This window comes from Zonotrichia albicollis, chromosome 6, assembly GCF_047830755.1.
Source record: "Zonotrichia albicollis isolate bZonAlb1 chromosome 6, bZonAlb1.hap1, whole genome shotgun sequence".
Taxonomy (NCBI): domain Eukaryota; kingdom Metazoa; phylum Chordata; class Aves; order Passeriformes; family Passerellidae; genus Zonotrichia; species Zonotrichia albicollis.
This window is the reverse complement of record NC_133824.1, coordinates 8,999,144-9,016,055: the sequence shown is the minus strand read 5'-3', so window position 1 is coordinate 9,016,055 and position 16,912 is coordinate 8,999,144. Positions and strand designations below refer to the sequence as shown.

Sequence of the window (16,912 nt, the reverse complement as noted above, 5' to 3'; positions counted from 1 at the left end):
GGTGGGTGGTATAGTCAATTCTGCACAAATCTGATATTAAAGATAAGAAAAAAACCCAGCTCTTTGCAGGGGAGATATAATTCAGCCAGGGTGGTGGTAATTTCCACAAACTTGGTGTGTTAGTTGTCACAAAGACTGTGCCTCTCAGAGCAGTATATCCAGTCTCTGGTTTTATAACAGTCTTCGTGCACGTTTATCAAATATGTGCTAATTCTTTATGCAGGTCACCCTGTATTTCTCAAACTCCACTGCCATAGCAACAAATTAAGTATTTTGTTCACTTAAAGGCTAATGACATTACTCTAGAAGAGAAACTGGGGGGATTTATCAGAGATTTTACAGTGACAGATGCTGACAAATGTAATAATAAAGCAAACATCCACAGACTTAGTTGACGTAATTATCAGAATAAGAGGAAAATTACAGTTTTGTCAGTACAATCAAATAACCACTGTATTTCTTAACGACATTTTGTTTTCCCGAGGTCTTAATTATTCTAAATTGGGGAAAGAAGGAACAAATATCAACATCACAATCTGGCTACTCTGTTGGAAACACAGTACTAGCTAGCAACGAGACACAGAGCCCTTTACTGCTCCATCTCTCACTTTAAAGCAGCCCCAGTCAGTGATGACTGAAATGAATTTGTCACATGCCAGATGGCATAACTGATATGGGTCGGTGGCTTCAGCCAAGCTCCTGGCCACATCATGATCACTTCTGCCAGCTTTCTCTCTATTCTATTCTAATTCTCTACCCTACCCAAATGTCTATCCTCCTCTACACCTTCCTTTTCAGAATAGTTACTTTCCTGCCCTCCCACAGGAGGAAGTTTGGGTTGATATTTATTTCTGTACATAGTGCTGTGTGATAGTACCACTAAAGGAAGTTTTCCTTGCGTTTTTAAGTCTCAGCACAAAGGCTAAAATTTGGTATCTTCACCTCAGAAGAAATGATTTCCCTGCACAAGGCTATAGAAGCTGTCAGTGATACTGTGTAACTTTTGTGCAGACATGACTGTCTGTGAGCAAGAAGAGGTGCTCTCCCTGCTCACTGTCTCTTGGCTCATGCTGGTTGACCCCGGTGTCAGAGCCCTGAGGAACTGCTCCAGGATACCTGCTGTAGCCTGAGTTAAGCCTAACTGTTCAGTTTAATCCCAGATAGACTTTTTCCTCAAGCGATTATATATTTTACAATCATTCATGAGGATTAATTCTTGCATAGAGCAAAGATTTAGAGACAAATTTAATTTAATATGATATAACTATTGCTGTGAAATGCACTCATCTGAGCCTGAGGGACTCCATCTGCTGTTGGAATCTGACAGGGAGGAGGTTGGTCCCTATGCAGGAGCTGTTCAGGGGCTCCAGTTCCACACCAGGACCCTTTCATTGGCATTAGTTTAGCCTTGTAAGTATTCAGACAGCACCATGTAGATTGAAAAATACTGAGAGGCAGAAAAACCTGCCTCCTCCAGCTTCAATTCACCCTGTGTTTGGTTTTTTTAATTGCAATTACCCTTGGCTCCCTCCATGCCACAGACTTCAATTCAGATAGGCTTGTAGAGATTAAAGGAAAAATTTGAGATATTTAAAACTTGTCCCCACCTCTACTGCAGTTTTTAATATTCCCATCACAATGCAGTTATTGATAATCTCCTGCCAAAAGTTTTAAAAAATTGAGGTATTGGCTTAAAAGAAATGGAATTGGATGTTAGCTGTTTTTGTTTTGTGTTTTGATAAAACTTAGGTCCTTGCCTCTCATTCAGGCATTGAAATCCTCATTTGTTTCAAACATTGTTTATGTTGCATTGGAGTCTTTGACTATGTCAGGCAAGGACTAGTTTTTATTTTAAAATGCAAATAGAGAACCCATGTAATTACATGACTCAGGAAGCTGAGCCTTTAAGGAAAACACCATGAGAATGTTTTAAGTGTTGGTGACAGTGAACGTCTGGATACAGATGTGCAGCTATATATCTGTGTAAACAGATACAATTATTTATTTTTATACATCCATCAATTCACTCCAATTTATGAACAGTTTAATAAATTTCCTGTACATGATTCAAGGTAGGAAGGCTTAGGATTTGTATTTTTCAGAAAGGATTACCTTTCTAAAAGTAGATTTGTTAATGCATGGAGATTTTAAAAGAAGGGAACAACATTAGATTTTGTGTCTTTTTGGAGCTGAATACTTGAAAATGTAATTCAAAGTGACAATAGCCCCATAAATAGTGACTTCTGCTCTTGATTACTTCTTTTCTCCTCACAGAGAATTGCTTTATTCCTGAATTATGTTTTAACTGCAATACACACTCTTAGGCAGGCAAAACTTAATTAAAAGCCAGCACAATTCACAGAAACAATATGCTCCAAATCCCTTCCACACTTTATCTACCTTATCCTGCAAAAGTCACATTTCAAAACAGCCAGATATACACAAGTCCATGGGCCATGATGGGATGCACTCACAAGTGCTGAGGGAGTTGGTCAATGACACTGTAAGACTGATTTTTAGTATCTTTTAAAAAGGTCAAAGCAACTGAGAAACAGAAGAAAGCAAGAATCACTTCTATTTTCAAGAAGGACAAGCAGGAGTATCTGGGAAATTATAGGTCATTTATCTTCACCTTGATCCATGGGAAAATGATGGAGCAAATAATCCTGTAAAGCCGTTCCAAACACATTAAGGACAGGAAGTTTATTTGGAGTAGTCAGTGTGCGTTTGCAAAGGGAAAACCATGCCTGACCGACTTGATAGCCTTCTGCAACAAAATTACTAACTCAGTGTAGGAGGAGAAAGCAGAGAAAGTTTATCTTTAGCAAGACTTTCGTCAATGCTCCCCCATTACATCAGCAAAGAAAAAGTAATGAAATGCGGACTAGGCAAGTTGACAATGATGTGAATTGAAAAGTGGCCAAACAAACTGCCAGGCTCAGAGAGTTTTGCTCAGGGGCAAAAACCAGCTGGAAACCAGTGCTGCTGCATTGCAGGGAACAGCCCTGGGCCAGTGCTGGTTCGTGTCTCTGCCTGTGAGCTAGGTGATGGGACACCCTCTGCAGATGATGCAAAACTGGGAGAAGCAGCACTTGGCACACCAGCTGCTGAAGGTTGTGCTACCATCCAAGTGAGTCTTGAGAGCTTGGAGATGTGGGCCAACAAGAGTCTCATGAAGTTCAACAGGTGAAAATCCAGGTCATGCACATCAAGCACCAGTACAGACCGGGGCTGAGCAGCTGAAAAGCAGCTCTGCAAACAATGACATGGGGTTCTGGCAGACACCAAGCTGACTGGGAGCCAGCAATGAGCCTGGCAAGAAGGCCAACAGGATTCTGGGCTGCAGCAGGAAAAGCACGGCCAGCAGGTCAAGGGAGGTGCTTGTACTGCTCTACTTGGCACTGGTTAGACCTGACTGGAGTTCTGGGTTGCTTCTGGACTCACCAGTACAAGAAAGACATGAAAATACTGGAGCAGGTTGAGGGCTAAGTGATGAGGAGACTGGAGCACCCGTCATATAAAAGGGTGCTGAGAGAACTGGGACTGCTTAGCACCAAAGTCAGAAGGTTTGGTGTGGGGAGTGGGTCCTGTCAGGGTGCACAGACACCTTAGGAGAGGCACTAAGAAGATGGAACCACACTTTTCTCAGTGGAGCTCAGTGACAGGACCCAGGCAATTGGCCCAAACTGAAATACAAGAATTTCCACTTAAACAGAAGAAAAAGCTTTCTCCTGTGTGGATGGTCAAACCTTTGAACAAGTTGCTTAGAGAAGTTGTGGGGTCAGATATTTGAAACCTGGCTGGACATGGCCCTGAGCAATTTGCTGTAGCTGACCTTGCTTTGAGCAGGGAAGTCGGTAGACAAACTCTCCAGACAATCTTTCCAATCTCAAAGATTCCATGAAATTTCTGTTCATGAACCCAGAAAATAGCATTTATTATAGTTTTCATCAGCTGGTATGTGCATTTTCCACTCCCCATTATTTTAATGTTAAAAATATATTCTTTCATTAATGATTTGTGGGCTTTAAGATGCCTGCAGCTTTTATGTGTTCTCTTAACTGAGTGTGTGCAGAGGCAAAAACCATATAGACATAAACCTTAGCTGCTTAAAATGGTTTCCAGTGGAGCACTGTACCCATTTTGTTTGGCATATTCACGAGGATCTTGCTGAGAAACTATGACTTTGGTTCAGCCCAGAGACTTGAGAAATTAATTCCCAGAGTACCATGTTTCTATAGTTGCTCCTTAATGACATTTGTTCACAATATAAATTGTGAGTCTCTATACTTGAATTAACAAGCTAGGCAAGTGTTAAATTGTTTGACTGAACAACAGACTACTTGTATAGGATTTATTTAGGGCTTAGACATTGTTTAGACAATGCAGAAGGACTCATAAGCAATAAATTGTTTACCATGTACCTGAACTACAAGCTGTACTATGTAGGACCTTGTTCAGTAAATGAAGGCATAGCTGCAATTTTCAGACACTTAAACCAAAGAAGAAATTTTACATGAGAAATGGAATTAATATTTTCACAGTATACTCCTGCTTTATCAACCTGAGTGTTTTTAATAAGCTCACCACTCTGGTACATGAACACTTGGTATAATTTAAAGATACTTATGGAAGCTCAGTTCCCCTCAGTGCAGAGAGTTCTCTATTGTAATGAGCAATAAAGCAGTTCAGATTGATTTGTTGCATCAACAGACAGAAATTCAAAGATGAAACCTGTCTTCAATATCTTATTTCAATGAAGTCTGAAAGTAATTTGTCTGTATATTCATCACTTATGCTACATGTCGTGAGACATAGAGCTGGGGAAAGCAGGTTTGCAGCACTACATGACCTCTCTGGGCTAAATAACTCTAAATAACTTTTCTTCACTAAATGACTTCACTAAATAACTCTCTTCACTAAATAAAGCTTCTAATAAAAGAAAAAACTTAAATATTTACTCTCAAATATTTGAATGTAAAAGAGAAAGCAGTGGTATAAGTTGGCTTCTCTCTTTGGGGCTCACAAGCAGCAGGGAGTGTGGAAAGAATTATGGCCTCCAGTAAGAGCTCTGTTTTGTACCTAATAAAATGGTGTTGAAGAATATTGCCCATGCAGTATTTTTAGAAAATTTCTTTCAGGAAGAAAGCAAACCAGCTAAATGCCAGTGAACAGCATCTGCCCCTTCATTGTGGTTCATAGCACTGAATGTGCATTGTCCCAAATCAGGGCAGCAGTAATTTGGAGGCACTGCCTTGTACAATGAATAACAAAACATATCTATTTTTCTCCACCTCCACAGCACAATTCTCAAGACTCCCATGGCCTGGCTGATGAAATACTGCTGCTTCCACATAGCTTTTTCCGAGGTGGGAGGATCTGAAAAACTGATATGGAAAGTTTCAGAGAAGAAACTCATAGCTCACCGTTAATTTCTGGCACCTGGTAAGGTCAAGTCAGGACGCTGGGGAAGCTGACAGGACACACAGCAGTGAAATAATTTCTCCTGAAGCAAATGAGTTTGTTATTACTGTACTCCCACCACAACTGGACAAAGGTCTTTTCATCCCACCCTCGTCCTGGGGCAGTCACCATGGCAGGGGTCGGGTGATGGAGGGGGCACATTCGGGGCTGAGCGCAGCCCTTGTCTCCTCAGGAGGGCTTGGCGGTGCCGAGGTGCCAGTGCGCGGTGGGACCAGGCGGGGAGAGCCGGCCCAGAGGCACCGGACCCAGAGCCCGCCCGCCGGGGGGTACAGCCGGAGCCAGGGGGCCGAGGGGAGAACAGCGTGCTGTTTATGACAGAGATCACACGGATCCACAGTGCAGCTGCCGGTAGTGCCACCATCGCTGTCCTCGCTGAGCGCAGCTCCCGCGGAGCCGCGGCCCGCGGTGCCGGGCGAGGGCACCGCATCCCCTCCGCAGCCCCGGGGGCACCGCCGGCCCCTCCGCAGCCCTGAGGGCACCGCCAGCCCCACCGCAGCCCCGGGGCCACGCCGGCCCCTCCGCAGCCCCAGCCACTCTGGCGGCCCCGAGGGCATCGCCGACGCTTATCAAGGAGTGGGTAAGCTTCCGGCTCGGCAGCTCCCACTTCGGCGTTGTGACAAGCTCGGCGGGGCCACAGCCCCGCTAGGGCAGGTGCCCCGGGGCCAGCCGGTCTCCCTCTCCCCACTGCATCCCATCAAGTCTCCTGTTCCCCGTCCCGTCTCCCACGCCGTCCCCCTGAGGATGCTGTTTGCCGCGGCCGCCAGGCGCGCTGCCCCTTTAAGCGCGCTCCCGCCCGGTCCCGCCCGCCCGCCGCTCCCCGGCCCGCAGCCCTGCGGCACCGGCGGCGGCACCGGCACGGGCACCGGCAGCTCCATCGCGGCCGGGGGCCGGCGCTCCGCGGCGCCCAGGGGCAAAGCGGGCCGGCAGCATGTCCACCAAGGCGGAGCAGTGTGAGTGGGGCCGGGCGGGCGCCGGGTCGGGGTCTGTCCGAGGGGAGGGAGCGGGGCCGGGGGCGCCGTCCCGCCGATGGCGCTGCCCTGCCGCCGCCTCCCGCCCGCTGCTCCCCGGCGGGGCAGCGCTGCCCGGGCTCCGTGTGCCGCGGTGTGCGGCGGCCGCCGGCGGGCGGTGCAGGGGGAGGGGGCTGCCGGCGTTCTGGCGCTTTCTGTCGGAGCCGCAGCCGGTGCCGGTGGCCGCAGCCCCCGGAGCTCCCCGCTGTTCGGGCGGCCAGCTCTGAGCGGCGGCAAAGGCAGCGCCGGGGAGCCCACGGGGAAATGCGGGATCGGGGAACACAGTTGGTATTGAGGCCGCCGGCTTCGCCCCCCGCCCCACGGCGGGAGCGGTGCCACCTGCCCCGTGTGCCGGCGCCGTGTCCCGAAGGATGCGGCCACCTGCGGGAGCAGAGGTGACGCACGCCTCGCCACCCTGCAGGTGGCCTTGCAGTGAGATGGAGCCAGAAGAGTCCTGCTGCCCTTCTTGCCCGGGCCGCTCACCTTTCACCGGGCGAATGCAGGCTGGGGGTTTGTGTGTCGCCTACAGGCCGCCTGCACAGTGCCCGCTCCCAGCAGGATCCCCAGGTGCTGGCATCCCCTGCCCGCGGCCAGCCCGCCTCTGCCTGGTCACGGCTGCTGTAACCACCATGTTGGCTAGAGCTGATCAGAGCAGGAGTGGATGACATGGTGGTTGGTACCTGCATCTGGGCTGTGGAAGTGCTCCCCACTGTGCTCCCCACCCCACCTGGTGTGTCTGCAAGAGCCCTGATGGGATGCTGAATAGGAAATATTGGGGTACTTGAGCTTGTCACCCATGTCACAGCTACTTTCTTGCCTGATACAGTGTCATGGTTATGAGCAGGCAGTCTGTGACCAGGAGGTTGGATTGATGTTTGTCACAATGACGTGATGTGATTTGACACTTTGCATGCTGAGACTTGCTCTCTTCTTCCTCCAGGTCACTGAGAAGCATCCTTGTGTTTATATATGCCTATGCTGAGCCCATCTAACAAAAAGAATACCTGTAATTTTTTCTGTTAGGGTTTACTGCTTATTTATAGTGATGAATGAGCTTGCTTTAAAAATATTATGCAGATGTTAATTTATTGCTGTAAAGATGCAGTTCTAGCCTCATAATTAGAGACAGAATATTCTGATTGTGCAGAAGCCCTGAACTGTGCAATGTTTGGATCTGTACCCTTCTGTTGTTGCTGCCTTCCCCATCTTGCACCTGAGTTTTGTAATTGTTTCTTCTTTCCTGTGATACTTATACATTAATTACACTTCCTTCACACTGCCATGTGGAAGAATTTGTGCTACTTTTTGTCCTAGCACTGGCTCTGGCATTTTCTTCCTTTTCTGTCCTGTCTTCTCTCTTCTGCTGTTCCTAAGGCTTTTGGTCTGCTCTGTTTGAGCTCCTCTTACATATTTTATCCTTGGCTGTTTTTTCTTTTCATCCCTTTGTACTTTTCAAGACACTGCATCCAGGCCTGCCATGTCCCTGTTGCTCTCTATTTCAAGATTTACTTAGGGTCCAGATTTAAGATCTTTCTGCCTTCTAATGTTTCTTTTCATGACACTCCAGGAAGAGTATTTGGTTAAAGGACATGTCCTGTGCATTCTAACCTGCTGAATGTATTTTTTTACCAAGGCTGCTTCCCTGACTAGTTCTTATGCCATTACCAAATGTCTTTGTCTCTACATAACTTCAAGATTCTCTCACCAGCAATTTTTGAGTAATGGACTTTGACAAGGATGTGTTGGTGTGCATACATCACCACCAGTCAAACTTTCAAACCCCAGCTGTCGCTGTTGTTGCTTCTGCCCTCAGTGAGTGACAGGCAAGAACCAGAATGTCTTGGGAAGGACTCAAGTTCCAAGTCATAATGAATCTCAGTTTACCAAGAGCATCAGTGAAACACTGCAACTGAGGAATCACTGGTTGGAACAGAAGATGTGCTGATCTAAACATGAATCCCACAGCTCTTGAGCAGGTTCTAAGAACAACAGGTAAAATGGTGTCAGTGTGGAGGTTGACTGGAGAAGCTGCTCTTTTTTGTGACCACACACATCTTGTATTGCATACCAGATATATCAACAGTGAGTTTGATCATTTGACTCTTTGCAGCATGCCTAAGGTGTTCTGTTGTAGTCAAAGAAAATGAATTCTTTATCACCTTACAAAGCAGTAATTGGTGTTTAGTTGTGGTAAGTAATGTCCTGGGAATGCCTGATGCCTGCTCTGTTCCCCTCCAGGACAGTGGAGCAAGCGAGGCCATCTTTGAGGACTCCTAATGGTTTCACTCTCAGTTCAGCCAATGCTCACACAGGGGCTGAGGAGTTTAGTGAAGTCTGTGTAGATGCTGGAGAGAAACCTATTTGTTTTTTGTGGTGGCCCTATGAGAGTGCCCAAGTGCTTCCACAGGGTGACACCACTTTGGAATTGTGTCTCTGGGTACTCAGAAACTCAGAAAGTTGGGTTATTCACACACTTGCTGTAACTTGAAAGCTGGCAAAGTTTTTGCTCTGGAGCTTTCCTTTAGAAATTTCCTTGTGTTCTGGGAGACTGTGCTGAAATGGACAAAGTTTTGGGAAACAGAACTGGGAAGTGAGGCTGAAACCTTTAGCCTAAAGCTAATGTTTATATTTGGGCTTTATAAATAAGTTTTCTCATTTGATATTTGGCCTGATACAATTGCACAACAATGCCAATCAATAAAAATGAATGGATTTCTATCTTTATTAAAAAGAAACTCTTCTAAGTGATTCTAGATACATTATGCCCTTTATTCAAAATTAATAACTGTAGGGAGCACACAGCTCTCTGAAATACATCTAGATCTGAATTGTGTAATAGTCTTTGGCATTTTGTTAGTCCATTTAATTTACAGATATCTGACAGCAAACCATGGCAGCCACAGTAATCTGTGCACCTTGCTGTGCATTGTTCTTAGCTGGATACTGCCTTGCTCAGTCCGTGTCCTTTACAAACATACTTGGTTTCATACTTTTTTACTCCTCCCACCAGAGAAAGCAACATCACAAAATATGTTTATGAAGTCATTGCTTTCCTAATCTAGAAACTAAACTAGATTAGTTTTATGACAGTTAAAATAAATATCTACCTTTTAAATAATCTGATGAGATGTCCTGCAAATCTGGGACTAAAACTGAGATTAGCAGGCAGAAAGGATGAGGTATGAGATGAGAAGGGGAAAACAGCCTTGCACTGCTCAAGTCAGCCTCTGTAATGTGGAGTGAACACGTCCTGCCCAGATGTTCCCAGCCCAGTGGTTTGGGGGCTGTGCAGGAAGCAGTTATGGCTGCTCTCACTCAGGATAAGCTCCTGCAGAGCACAGGTCATGTGCCACAGGCCTACGTGGTGGCAATCTGAGTCTGTGTGGCAAAAAATGATTTTTTTAGTTGTTCATTAATTGTGCAGTAAAAGATTTAAAGATAAGGAAATATAATTAAAAATGCTTATGCATTTTTAGTGTCTTGTTTTGCATATGCCTTATGACAGTGTCTGTGGTTGCATTTTTGCTTGCTGGTTTCACACAGACCCCAGCCTTTCAGTGACATGATGGGCTTTCTCCTTGTGATGAAGCCAGGTAATATCATGAGGGAGACTTTTGTCTGTAGAAGCTTCACTTGCTGCAGGAACTGGGGAATGCCCTCCTTACAGCAGGAAATGGGTTAAAGAATGACCTTGGTTGGGTGCTGCAAGATTGGATTTCTTGTCATGCATTCAAGAAAACAGTTTTCTTCATTTGATAATTATTTGAGTGTTCCTCATTTTATGGATAATTGACTTGAAATTGTCAAACCTCATTTGTTGTGTGGCTGACCATTCAAGGAATCTATTATTTTCTGGATGTGAAAGTCCAGTGGGTACTGTTGCCTGTACTGGCAAAAGGGCTCTCAGTATCTCAAGCTGAGCCTCCATCAGTATTTGCAGACACTTTGCTTTTGGTGTCTGTTCATCAGTCTTTTCTACAATATGGACACAATGTCACCCATTCTCATTCACCTTGCCAGTGGCCCAGAAAAAAATCAGAAATTCACGAACTGTTCAGCTATCTCAGCAGTGAGGGGCATAGCAATGTCTCCCAGGTAGTTCGTACCTTTCTGTTCAGTGCAGGATTTAATGGTATTCATTCCTTAATAAATGCCATTTGACCATGAGAATAAAACCAAGTGTTGACTGATTGCTTGTTTAGCAAGCATGATTTATCTTCCACACTGAAGGAGCCCTGTAGGGGAGCAAGGTGTGTCTTGGTTTAGTAAAAGGCTGTTATACTCCATGTGCTTAGGGGCTGAAAAAATTCAGAAGCATCTCCCCTTTTAGCTGCCTGTGACAGTCTTGGTGCACTTTTAACATGCTGCAGGGTTCCCAGGCAGCTGTGCTTTCTGAGGCTGTGTGTGCAGGGCAGCACAGCTGGGCAGCCGCTGCCCCATGCAGGCAATGCTCTCTCTCAGCAGAGCTGGTTCATCGGAGTGGAGCAGGAAGAGTTGTGTGTCTGTAGGTGTCCCTACAGGAGACTGCTTGTGCTGTATGGGCAATGTAAGGCAGTGCAACTAGGAGGGGTAATAACTTTTTTTCCCAAACCTGAACAAGGATTCCTATTACTGTTACTTGTAATACAACAAAAATTGGTTTCAGTGGAGATGTACACCTGCTACTGCGCTTTGAAATCCCCTTATCTGCTTGATCACGCTTCCCAAGACAAATAAACAGCAGAAACTTCACTCTTTTCATATCTTTAGTTCATTGCACAAAGTAAATGTAGGGCCCACAGTGAATCACATAAGGTCTTTCTGTCTTAGCTTATATCTCTACTTTGGCTGTAGAAATACTTATCTGTCTCACATGAACCTCCTGTGATCCAATGACTCATTCATTATAAATGACTCTTGAAATGCTTGGAGACATGGAAGAAGTGCAGAGTGGCAATATATATTTTTTAATTTGCTAGCACTAAGTTTGCCTAATACAGATGCAGAAATTCACTTCCATGTGTTCTCCCTGGCAGTCTTTTACAATTTATTCAGTCAGAACAGAAGGAACAGAGAGATTTTTCTGGTTTTTGAGTTTAATACTTAAATTAAAAAAAAAAAGAAAATGGAAGAAACAGACACAACTCTGTCAAAGTCTGCAGAAAGCCTAAATGAAAGTTTTTGTGTTTGTCTTTTTGTCTTTTATGTAGTTGCTTCCAAAATCCGTTACCTTCAAGAATACCACAACCGGGTTCTCCACAACATTTACCCTGTGCCCTCTGGAACTGACATTGCAAATACTCTGAAATACTTTTCTCAGACGTTATTGAGGTAAGTTTTGACTAATGCTCTTGAAGAAAAAAGAGCTAAAGAGTTGTAGGGAATATTGATTGGCTTTGAATTGGTTGCCAGATTTAATGGGTCAATGGTCAGCCAAAAAGAGTCAGAGCATAATTTAACAAAAACATGGTATGAACAAATCTCTTCAGTGGCTGTTGCCCAATTTGCCCAGTTAAGCCCCCTTACTGAGTGGCTGATTCTAGAATAAACTTGGTTGATTATGCATTTGCTTGGTCCTAAGACTTAGCTGAACGCACAAACATGCTGAACTTGTGGAGAAAGTGACCTGTAGAGTTTTAGATGTGTATAATCATGGCCTCCTTGACAGTCCTGGTGCCTCAGAATCCCAGAGTGGAGCCAGAGGAGCAAGCAGATCTGGCTTCTCACTGGGTTCAGCTCTTCTGGGTTCTGGTTCAGTCCCTTAGAGCAGCCGGAGCAGACACAAAGTTTGTGTACAGATCTGGATTTGGGTGGTAACAACACATCAGGATTGTTCTGATCCAACATTTTTGATGTAGTCTAATGTTTAGTGGTAATACATAGTGCTAAATATCACACGAAGAGAGAATACATTATGAGTAGGAAATACTATTCTTGTCTTCCAAAACAAAAAGGAAAAACATGTGAGACTTTATTAGGAATAATGTACATTCCACAGTGCTGCCTAGTGGATTCATATTTCTAGATTGTTTTCAAAATGGCTGTTGACCATGGATAGGGGATTTTTTATCTGCTGGTTTTGGCTGGCACTAGTTTTCACATCCAGAAAAATGCAGTTCAAATTACATTTCTATGCATAGCTTCCTGATTTATACCTGGAAAGATTGTCCCTGCTGTCAAAGGGTAGTTTGGAAATAAAGCTAATTGCCTTATTTGAGGAGGAAACATTAACAGAATACAATTTACCCATATATTTGTACATATACTCCTATGATGTATACAAATTGAGAAGCAAAAATTTAAACTTGAGAGAATGAGAACAGTTCATTATAACATTTAAAGAGCCTGGGATACATCACAATTTTCTTGACCCTGTTTAAAAGGAGAGACACACAGACGGAAATAATTTTTAGTAGAATGTCTGTTCACAGCAAACTTGAAATCTCCTGTTTACTTTCGAAATTTCAAGAGCAAAACTGTTTGTTTCCCTTCTCATTTAGACTGTTGAGGAAACTTGCAGCACCCAGTAGGACTTTTTGTTTGAGAGTTAATAAATTAACTTTTGTCTCATTGTATTGAGCAGTGGGAAAAAATGTTCAAAGAGTCACAAAAGATACTTCTGAAATGTGTCTCTGTTCCCACATCAGGCTGTTATGATGGACTATTTGCACAAAACACACTTAAATTGCATTTAAGTAAGATTATTTATGATGAGACAGCTTTTGCTTAAATACTTTGAGCCTTTAAGCTGTTAAAGCTAGAAAGTTGGACTTGATTCTGAACATTTTCTCTTTTAGCTGTGACTACCGAGTGCTATAATGAGATATGTTTCTTTTTGGTCAGAAGTTCACTGGGTCAGGATAGATTTAGAATGTTCTGCTTAAAGAAAGCATCTCTCTCCCACTCTGTGGTCTTCTTGTATAATGTACAGCTGACCTGTCCTGTTGATAAATTCTTCACACTCCTGGAGCAGTGATGTTCCTGGGCTTACTGAAAAAGCTTTGTACTTAGCAACTGTGAGAGCAGATCAGAAATCAGGGCAGCAATTGCACAATTTAGCAACTCCATTTGTTTTATTTCATATTCAAAATGGGACTGAACCAAAATCCTTTTGTTGATGATGCTGAACCCCGTGGGGCAGAAGTGATACTCATATCTGATACACAAATGGCTTTGTCATTCAGGACCTGGGATCTGATTAGCCCCAGAACTAAAAGGGTATGAGAAATTAATGCCAGGACTTATATCTAAATTTAAGTGGACTGAGTTCTGATACTCAGGCAAGGTCAAATTCACATTCCAAACCCCTGTATCTGGGGAGTTTGAACTGTGGGTCAAAGGCTGAGTGCTATGGTTGAACCAGTGTAAGTTTATACACTTGCTGATGCTAAGAAAGAAGATGGATAAAAAAGCAAAACAACACACCCTGTATTTAGTGTGGCAGATGGAAAGAAGGAAACTCCCACCCACTGTGTGCAGATCTCTGGAAGATTTACCCTAAAACTAAACAGACTGGTTAAAAACCTTTCTGAAGAGCGTGTTCAAAAATTTATTTGAATATTTTGCATGCTGAGTCTCTTTTCTGCCTCCTACACTGAGACTCCATTGTACAAGGTTTAACATCAGTAATAGAAGTACATGGTGGAGAATAATCTTTCTGGCTTAACACAGAGCATGTGCAATGAATTTGTGCTGTTAGGGACAAACAATTCTTGGTGAACATGTATAGTCATAGAAATAATGAAGGAATAGTCAGAAAAATTCCACATAATGATTGGGTTTTACAGAAGCAGATTTTAGTCTTTATTACACTTTTACCTTTCCCTGTTATGGACACGCTGACTGTGTTCTTTTCAGTGGGATGTGCCCACTGTTTTGAATCACATTCATATGTGGTGTCATTTTGCTGGTTAAAGATGGATTGCACAAGAGATTAATTTGCTCCTTTACTCTATATGCAACCTCCATAAATTACAAGCTCAGGGGTGGGGGGAACAGATGTGGAATGACTGAAAAAAAATTCCTTATTTCTATAACAAACATCACATAAAATCACCATACACAACGCATAGCACATTGATTCATTTAATTCTTCTTTAGTTTTCTCTTTGGGAAAAGCATTTCTTTACATTATAGCATGAATTTGTTTCATGCCCTACTCATTTTCAGTGATTTCTCCCTCATTTGAGGAATGATCTGAGGCTTAATAAACATCCTGCAGAAAAGCTTGTTCTTTCACATTTTCCTGAAGAAAATTCTCCATATGTATTTCTAAGTAAAATATTTTGTGTGAGGCGTAGTTATAAATGCCATGGTGGCTAATTAATGGTCATTGTTGTGCTGCCTTGGTGAGATGTAATTTGACTTGTAGGCATTTTAGGAAACCTGCCCAAGAGGGCAGTAATTGTGGCATAGATTTGCAGCAAAGATATACACATCTTGAAACCAGCCTCGGTAGCTTTGCCCCTTATTGCAGAGCAAGTTCAGTATGGAGTAAGTTCAGTATGGAGTTATGATTTGCAGATACTCCAAATTCTCAGTACTTGGTTGAATTGAACCAGAAGCAAATTGCTGTTGTGTCTTGGTCCTAAGGGACCTCCTAGATTTTCAGTTTTGGCTCCTCTGTTTATTGCCTTTTAAAAATACAGGTCAGGCAAGAGCCTGGACATAAAATTTTGGGGTTTTTTTAAATTTGTTTTTTAATAAATTTGGTGTGGTTCCATCTGGAATTGAGATCTAGTGTTATTGCTGTTAAACTAAAGGATGCCCTGATCAAGATAAGATAAGTGTGCTTTGGCATCTAATCCAGAGATGGGCCTGTAGCTCAATGTAAAAAGAAAGGATTAATATCCTTTCTGGAAGTAAGTGCACATGGAGTGATGTTTTGGCAAGTAAAGAGATGGATAATTGGTATTATCTGTTGGTAGACAACAAAGGAATATAGTGCAGTACCTTCATATCTCTAAACATAAGCTATAAAATATGGCAAATGAACATCAAGCAAATTAGAAGGAATCAGCACTCTGCTAATTAATTTTTAAAGTCATACTAGATCTTAGGTGATGTTCTGATAAAAGCATGACAGTGATCATGTTTCTCTTACTGGACATTGGGTAACAGAAACCAAAATCATCTGCCAAATATGTGAGGCATGATTAAAAAAAAAAAGAAAAAAAAAGAGGTAATTGTATAAGACAGATTATATCTGTCATCTCTGACTGCAAGGGTGATGTAATAGTGGCCAAGTAGCCATGTGATAGTAGCCACTTGGCAAATAATTGTATTTGTAAAAGTGTTTTTTCTATATGGCAAATGAATGACACCTTCTCTTAGAAGCACCTCAGCAAGAGTTTGGCTTACTTGTGTAAATTGCTGAATTAACTGGGGGGTAAGGTTTGCTGAGGTGATTGTATGGTAGGGATTTCTGTACTGTTACAGAGAGGAGAGGTTTCCAGAAGTGCTCTCTCTTGATATAATTCTGCTCTACATGAGTCAGTGGAAATCTTAGTGCTATTGGCTTGTCTTTTATAAGTCTAACACTGACTGTGGGAACAGAGTTAAACCAACAGCAACTGCTTTTGGAAATCCTAATGACTGAGAGGTGCAAAAGGTGCTTAAAAAGGAAAAAAAAAAGTATTGTGTGTGGGTTAATATATTTAAAAGGTGTATTATATTTTATAGGCACATATGGAGATTATGAACTAACCCTATAAGTGCTTGATACCTAAAATATAACACTGCTTAAGTGAGAATTTATTTCTATTTAAAATAGTGGGGTTTATTTTTTAAAAAAATTAGATTACCATGTTTACAACCATGTTTGCAACATTTTTAAAACTACATAACAAGCTGGTTGACGTATAGCCTCTACTTTGATTCCCACTAAATTATTTTTATTTTTTGAAATTATCTCTCCTTTAGTTTATAGTGAGTTATGTTGAATAATAACGTAAGTAACAGCAGGAGTGTATGGTAACATACTGTCTGATCTGCAGTTACATAATTGGTCTTGCTTGCTTAGCCGTTAGATTTTTTGAAGGTAACTATTTACCCAAGAAGTGTTTGTATTCATAGAGCAAATTGTTTCCTCCCTAAACATGGGCAAAATTAAAAACACACATAAACAACCATTACCATTAGCTCACAAACATATGCTAAAGACCATCTACTATATATTATTTTATGACTTTTCCAAATGTAGTTTAGTTAACATTTTAGAAATATTATATTATTTCTAAATCCATGTGCCTGTTTAAACTTCATTATCTCAAATGATACTGAGTGAGTGGTCATGAAACAGTATCATAAAATACATACAGACATTATTTTAATGCAATAAACATGTGATTTTTAAGACTATCTTAACAAACACACATGTTTATTCTTTGCTAAAACATGTTTCTGCAAGTGCCACACCTATATTTTGCATGTTTTCAGTCAGT

General features: G+C 42.6%; 1 protein-coding gene across 9 annotated transcripts in view; it reads left to right on the top strand.

Annotated features, from left to right (window-relative positions):
• The first annotated feature begins 6,270 nt into the window (after window positions 1–6,270).
• UNC79 (unc-79 homolog, NALCN channel complex subunit) overlaps window positions 6,271–16,912 on the top strand; it is a 108,290-nt gene continuing 97,648 nt past the window's right edge. For 4 of the 9 annotated variants that reach the window (XM_074542438.1, XM_026791224.2, XM_014264467.3 and 1 more), the window contains exons 1-2: window positions 6,271–6,434; window positions 11,681–11,801. In XM_074542438.1, coding sequence (XP_074398539.1) covers window positions 6,413–6,434; window positions 11,681–11,801 — 143 coding nt within the window. In that variant the 5' untranslated portion in view covers window positions 6,271–6,412. Of the gene's footprint in view, window positions 6,435–6,595; window positions 8,484–11,680; window positions 11,802–16,912 lie in introns of those variants that run through there. The other 5 variants (XM_074542433.1, XM_074542435.1, XM_074542437.1 and 2 more) reach the window with 3 other exon arrangements.